Genomic DNA, 7,210 nt, shown 5'->3' with positions numbered 1-7,210 from the left:
CCTTCCCCACCCCGCGCCTCTTCTCTCTTCTCCGTTCTCGCCGGAGCGAGATTCGATCGCGAGCTGGTTCGCGATCGTGACGATCAATGAGCTGCTGCTGGAGGAGGTGGAGGCGGCGGAGGATGCGGATACTCGGCGCTCTCTCGTTCTCTCGCGGCCGGAAGCGACACGCGTGCCACCGCGAGAGGAATCGGGGATTCGCGGACGTGTATCGGCCAGAATATCCAGCGAAAAAGCACGCCGGCCACACCGATATTATTTTTATAACACGCGCTGTGCGCGACCCCGCATAGGCCGCGCCCAGTCTTCCCCACTGCGAGTCACGTCGGCTTCCCACTACGACCTCGACTACCCCTCCACGTGACGGCTCACCCCGCCACGGAGACGCGTAGTAGCTCGTAGAGGAGGCGACTTACGACGCGTGCGTGAGGGAAGAATGTGCACGCTATCGCCTCTCTCTCTCTCTCTCTCTGGGCACCGGGAAGGTTCTCTCCTCGGAAAAGCGCGCGGGGGTTATATTCTTGTATTGTTTTTCCTCTTCTTTGTTCCAGCATGAGAAAGTTCAGCGGGGTCGCTCGCACTCGAAGCAAACGAGCAGGATCGAATTAGGCGAGTTACGATTCGCGTTGCGACGGATTATCAGGGTCTCTCAGATATAACTTGGGTTTATTTCGGGACGTGGAATGGTTGCTTCTTGCGTGGATTTTTATCGAAGGCGTACAGATAATGTGCATGTCGGCCATTGTGTTGTTTTCTTTGCGCACTGAAATGGAAGATAAGGTACTTATGTTGTACACGTGGTGGGATATGAAAGGAATATTTTAGGAACTGCCGGGCCGGACCGGTCAGTTCTGACCGTTGCGAATGGTAACCGGACCCTTTTGGACGATAAACAGTGGAAAAAAGTTTACTATAGACGTCCATCGATCATCCACTACGCGATAATGCTGACGTTCACGTATCCGACTTACTCATCAAATATCGCGTTCAAATGATTATCAGTTATTGATAGCAATGCAACACGCTCTCGTGAAGATTTGCGTTTCTGAAACTTCTACGAAACTAAAAAAGAATCGTGGTTTTATTGCCTCCAAGCCGAAGCCGCTTTCTGATGAACAGTGCAAAATTAAAGGAAATAGAAAGAGGTGTCTAATATTTTAATGACTGCAATACACGCATATTGAGCGGTATTTATATTTATCTGATCTTAAATTTAATTTCGCCTCAAAGGGCATATATATTTCCTCCTAAAATACCGAACTTCAAAAAATAGGACGATATTCTGAAAAGTCACAATCCTGAAAATTGAGTAGCCGATCAATGTTTCGAAATATCGGAAGAAGATAAAATTGATAGACACGCACTGTCTCGGAAATAACACACCGAAATGTAAAAAGTAGGACAATCTCCCCTGAAAAGTCGTTCGGGACGATACCGTGTCCTCCATAAAGTTGCTTTGTCAAGTTTTTAACTTCTTCCAATATTTCAGAGGAGTCGCAATATTCAGTTATCGAGGTTGTGATTTTTCGGAATGTTATTCCACCTCTCAAATTTCGGGATTACGCATGTTCACCGTTTTGAAATTCACCTCAAGATGCCAGCCGGTAAAACGATCCTTTGGCATTTCGTGAGAGATTTATGATCTTAAGCGTAAGATCGAACTATAGAATAGTGCTCATTAATTTTACACAAATTTGTGTAAAAAAGAATGTGGCTACGTATGAAAACGGAGAGAATGAACTGGTCGATACGTGTACAAATAAAGGAATCGAATCGATCGTACTCGCCGATAAATTCGGTCTCAGCGAGATGTTGGCCGAGTAATCGAGGTCGATACGCGTCACAGCCGGATAGCGCGAGGTACCGAACGACGCGCGCGTCATTGACCGCGGGCGGAGGCGCCAACCGGTGTACACGAACAGATACTAAGGTGCAGGACCGCGGTACTATGATCGAGAGTGATTTCCGAAGGGAAAGGAGGAAAGAAATATCAGCCACTAATGAAACTCCCCATTCCGGAAACCGAAGAATCTCTGTCGCGTGCCTGACGGGGTTGTTTCTCCCGCGCGCGTAAATAATCCCGAATCGCCGGAGATTCAATGGCAACTTGAATTTTGATTCGCCAAATTTAGCGGGGCACACAATATCGCGCGCTCTTTGATCGTCGACTTGGCTTGAAGCACCCTTTCGACCCGATCGACTCTGCGGCCCCGGCAGGGGGTCGCGTATTCCTACTACCGGGTGACTTCGAGTGCTGTCATCCATTGTTCCACGAAATGGATGTTCGAGTCATTAATGCCGGAACCGCTGCCGCTAGCGGCGACTACACAGTCAAGCCCGAGATAGGTCTCTCTCTTTCTCTCTCTCGAGTTTTGGAAATCGGCCGAACGCGAGTTGCGAGCCGGGATTACCGGGGGGAAGGGTCCCCTCTCTCGCCGAGGGTTGATTCCGTTACGGAGGTCTCTTTGTTCGTCCAGGTAGAGAGAGGTAGGAAGGATTCGTCCTCTCTTTTGTGCGCGCCCGCAGGTATATAGGTGCAGGTCGGCGGGTATTCCTGTCGTTCCTGCGATCCGCCGGTCATTATCTTCGCCAATGACGAGGGTGTTATCCTTGAAGTAGATTTATTATTCATGGTAGTGGTGCGTGCGTGTACGTGTGTGCGCGCAACGCGCAGCTGGTGACGACCGGGCGAGCGTATTCTGTTACTTCCTCCCTCGTAGTTTCGCCGGTACTTGCGGTATAGTAACTAAGTCACGCGGACGATGCATCGCAAATTTAGTCCTAGGTTTTCTCGTACGCTTCAATGAATCCTTCTCTCTCTCTCTCTTTCTCTCCCTTTCTCTCGAGAATAAGCGAGATCGCCGAAAATAACGTAACCTGCGCGACGCGGTCGCGTCGTCGTTTGGTGACTTTCGAGGCTCATCGAAACGACAATAATTCTAGGGTGCCTTCTGGACGGTTTAACCTGAATGCTACACCTGTGCGCGAAGCGTATCCTCAAGATGGGAAGGAAAGGAATAACAAACACAAATTGTCGGAGGCACGGCAGAGACTTAAATTAATTGAATCGAATTCCTTTCTTCGCGATAAAGATTTTAGAATATTCTCGAAAAAAAGAATAAATTCTTCTCTTGAGTACATGATGATAAGCTTTTTTAAAATTTGTCACGAGTACGTTTGAAGACCACTATCAAGAAAATATTCTTCGCTCGAGATTTATTATCTGAGAGAAGAAAAATAAACCGAATAATCACTTTTCTTAACAATAGTAGAACGATATTTTTGTCTGTGTTCACTTAGCAGACAATAGATTCTCCGGCTTTTTAAATTACGTAAACGAAAGTTCGATCGGTAAATCCCGCTCGACACGCAACAATGAAACACGACGATGAGCATGTATTATCGCGCCTCTCGAATCGACGCGATGTTAAGCTTGCTCGAAGGCAGAAGAGGGAAACAGAGCGGGGGAAAGAAAGAGAGAGTAGACACCTTTTTTAATGTCCTTTGTCTCCCCTGTCCATGAGTCTCTTCTGTACCACGTGTTGGCGCGTGTTTCGCAAGCGTACCGTAAGCCACCGCGCGTATATCGACCACCTTGTCCCGATCAACTAATTTCGCTGAATGGCCAATCGATTATCCCCTCGGCCGAGCGTAAATCCACGATGGCTCCCCAGAAAGCAAGCGTCTTCCGGCGTTCGCGATTTCTCTCAGTTTTAGCGTCGCTTTGTAAAAAGGAAAAATAACGAGAAATTATATCCGCGCGTCGCGGAAATTCTCCCAATTACAAGATCGTCCGATATATCGGGGATCGAAGAATGATATCTTGATTCGATCGTGTCACGATTGCACCGATTGTAATTGCAACCTGCAAATTAAGGGAAGGAGGGGGGGAAGGAGGGAGATTTATCTGTTTCGCCAGCAGCGCGACAAGTAAAATTCCTGACTCGGTTACCGGGAAATGCATACCGGCTCCTTTGTTCCTCGCGGTAATTTGAACGGGGTTGGGATAGGTTCAGGTAACGTTTAAGGATAATTAATAGTTGCACGGCTCGTAAATACCGCTATCAATGGAGCGTGCGGCAGGAGTGCGCGTGGGATCGGCAAATGGTTTCCGGGCGCATAAAAATTAATGGATTTCGGACTGGCCTTCGGCAGGACTCTTCGATTTCGACAGGACTGCTCAAGGTCGATCGTCCGGCGGATGTAAATGAAAGGGAAGCGTTCTGTGTGCGTGCACGCGCACGTGCGTGAGTGCGCTCTCGCGCGCGCATCACGCTCGAAGCCGGTCTCTAACGTATCCCTAACGTTCGATTGCTTCCTCGCGCGTTTTCAATAAACACCACGATAACCTGCGGTTTATCCCGAAGGACACAAAGCGAAGACGCTGATACTTCATTAACACAAATACATCAATCTCTCTCTTTTCCTCCTTCGATCGATACGTGATAATTAACTTTCCGGCGGGTGCGCTATTCACGATTTAACACAAAACTGTTTACCGTGTAGTTTTCCTATATAAATGTGCGTATTTTCATTATTATTATTTACAAACCATCTAAATTAGATTTAGAATATTAGGTGTTTTACGATAAAACATCTAAGCCCTTTAAAAAATCCTCAATATTCCACGATGTATTTTTATACGACGCACCCGCTTTCGTAAAAGTGACGCGCCCGCAAGGAGGACTCGGACCCGAGAACGTCGAAGTAAAGAAGAGGGGAATTCCTCTAAAAATACGAAAATGTAAAGAAAGTGAAAAGGGAAACGTTTTACTTCTTCAGAAACATACGTGAGTTTCGACTGATCGCGACATTAATTATAATAATTACCAATTAAAGAACGTTTATAAGCTGGCCGGATCGAGATTCTCTGCAGGTCGGTTTTGCTTTTCGCCCCCGAAGAGTTAATCTGTCTAACATCGGCGATTGAATTTCCTGCGGTTAGGACGCCGGTCTCCACGTGACTTCGTGATAGCGCACGGTGCTTTAATAATTGGAACGGACTCGGTGGAGAGAAGACGAGGGGAGGTAGGTTTTAGCCTCTTCGGATGGATCGGCGTAAGCATGTCGGAGCGACCTGGATATTTCATGCCTGGGGAGCTCCTCCGGGGAAGAGAAAGAGCACGAAAGATGGGAAGAGATAGCGGCGGAGGGATGAAGGAGAAATATGGCGAGGAGAGATGGAGGAGACGGTGGAGGCAAAGAGGACGACGAAGGCAACGAGGGAGAGATGGCTCGGAGCGCGAGAGAGAAAGAGAGAGGGAGAGAGAGAGGCTGCGAGGGTGCGTGCGTAAGGGCGGCTCAGCCGCCGGAATCAATAGCGGCAGCACGCACCCTTGGAGAATTTTCGCGCCGAAGGACAGCTCCGGAAAGCACCTCCTCCGTTCTTCGGCCCGTCCTCGGCGAAACTCGAAGATCAGCGTGTGCCGCGCGTCCTCCGAGTGGCCGCATAGAAATTTCCCCCAGATTTTCCCATATATACAGTATAGCTTCCGATTAGAGTATCCAGAGTTGCCCCAAAATAGGTTATTTCGACCGCAGCTAAATTTATCAACTGTTCGAATTGAGGCGCTACAACGAAAAATATTAGCTAAATCGCATAACAGTATTAAAATCATTTTCACATTCCCGGCTAAGAAATTTACTGAAGAATTTTACTTTCTTTTTTTTTCAGCAGAAACTAGCTCTCGAAGAGTGTTGGTATATGACTGATTTTGTATGAAGTCTAGCCGTTTACTCGATTTATTGCTATACCGTATCCGAAAAACAGACTCGAGCGTTGATGAACGCGAAATGTCAGGATCAACCACTTCAGATGAATCAATCACCTTAGGTACCGCCTCATCGTTTTAATGTAAACGCATTTCGTATTGCTTATTTACGATACAATCCGAAAAAGAATCCAGTTAACCAACCTCAATTATTCACGCTAATAACTCCGGCTAATAAAGTACCTCGCATCGAACGCATTTTACCTCTAACAGTCGACTTTTAGCGAGGACAGCCAAGTTCGAACTAGCTAACGAGGTTTAGCTGCTATTGCTAAGTCATTTCTCCGAGTGTTAAAGATCGCGTGAATTCTCGACGATCCCGATGCTCTTTTCGCTTCGGCCCTCGGCATTCATCGGGAGGAAACATCATGAAACACTCCGCGGCGTTTATCGTATCTTCATCGTTCGCGGTGAGAATCACTCTCGGACTCGTCGAGCCGTGGGCACGCAAACGGGAGAGCAGGAGACGCAAAGAGGAGAAGGAGGAAGAGGAGGACGAGCGGGAGTAAGAGCTCTCGAAGTGAGGACTGAAAGTCCAGCGGGAGAGAGGGGAAGAAAAATCACTCACCTCCATCCGTTGCCGACCTGGTCGACCGGAGATTCTGGTAGGGCGGTGCCGCTACCCCTGCAAGCAGGAAAAGACATTCTATAGGATAAGCAGGGACGTAAGGACGCGAGGCTTCGGGGATGAGGCTATGGCGAAGCGTGGATCAAGAGGACCAAGTTTCCCGCGCTATTTGCCCTCACTCCTCGGACACCCACCATCCATCGTGGATGACGAACGTTAGTGTGCGCGCGATCGATGCGTTTGTGTGGGTGAATTTCAAGCTGCGGTGATGATCAGTGCGTGTGTGCGGCGTTTGTAAGTATAGCGATGAAGGATGCGGCGGATGAATGTAGCGTTGATGAATGCAGCGTGGATGTAACATAACGTACGATGCGAATAAAGGGATATTTGTTTAACGTGGGTCTCTTTAGTGCCGTCTCTCCCCGAAATGCTCGGATTCAAACATTTTCGGAAAACCTGCACGACACTGATGCGCGGACGGCAAAGCCGATATATAATCGATGATTTTGAAAGAGGACACGGCCTCTTTCACTCAGTGCGGTGCCAAGTTATTTCTCTCTTTCCCTCGCAACTGCGAGTGCGAGGAGCTCCTGGTTGTAACATATCGGGGATACAATTCACTTAAATAAATATACCACGAGCTGACGCGAGCCACGAGGACAGAGCTCGCTGTCGAGTCACGCTGAGTCTCGCGATAGGGAAAAAAAAGCCTCGCTCGCTTCTTCCCCAATTAACCGTCTCTCGCGACCTGCATATTAATCGCTGTGTATCATCTGACATCGTCGCTGTTGGCGGTGGCGGAAAGAGGGCGGGGGGGGGGGGGGCAAAAAGGAAGAGGAAAGAAAAAAATAAAAAAGAAAACGAGAAAAAA

General features: G+C 48.2%; 1 protein-coding gene across 1 annotated transcript in view; it reads right to left on the bottom strand.

Moving 5' to 3' along the window:
• Positions 1 to 666: 666 nt before the first annotated feature.
• Positions 667 to 7,210, bottom strand: part of LOC106749102 (insulin-like growth factor 2 mRNA-binding protein 3-A) — a 42,977-nt gene continuing 36,433 nt past the window's right edge. The window contains exons 3-4 of the mRNA XM_014628213.1: positions 6,340 to 6,396; positions 667 to 763 (exon numbers count right to left, since the gene is read on the bottom strand). Of these exons, the coding sequence (XP_014483699.1) occupies positions 667 to 763; positions 6,340 to 6,396 (154 nt within the window). The remainder of the gene's footprint in view (positions 764 to 6,339; positions 6,397 to 7,210) is intronic.

This window comes from Dinoponera quadriceps, unplaced genomic scaffold (genome assembly GCF_001313825.1).
Source record: "Dinoponera quadriceps isolate SergipeBrazil2010 unplaced genomic scaffold, ASM131382v1 scaffold3024, whole genome shotgun sequence".
Classification (NCBI taxonomy): domain Eukaryota; kingdom Metazoa; phylum Arthropoda; class Insecta; order Hymenoptera; family Formicidae; genus Dinoponera; species Dinoponera quadriceps.
The sequence above is the reverse complement of the archived record's forward strand: the minus strand, read 5'-3'. Positions and strand labels throughout refer to the sequence as shown.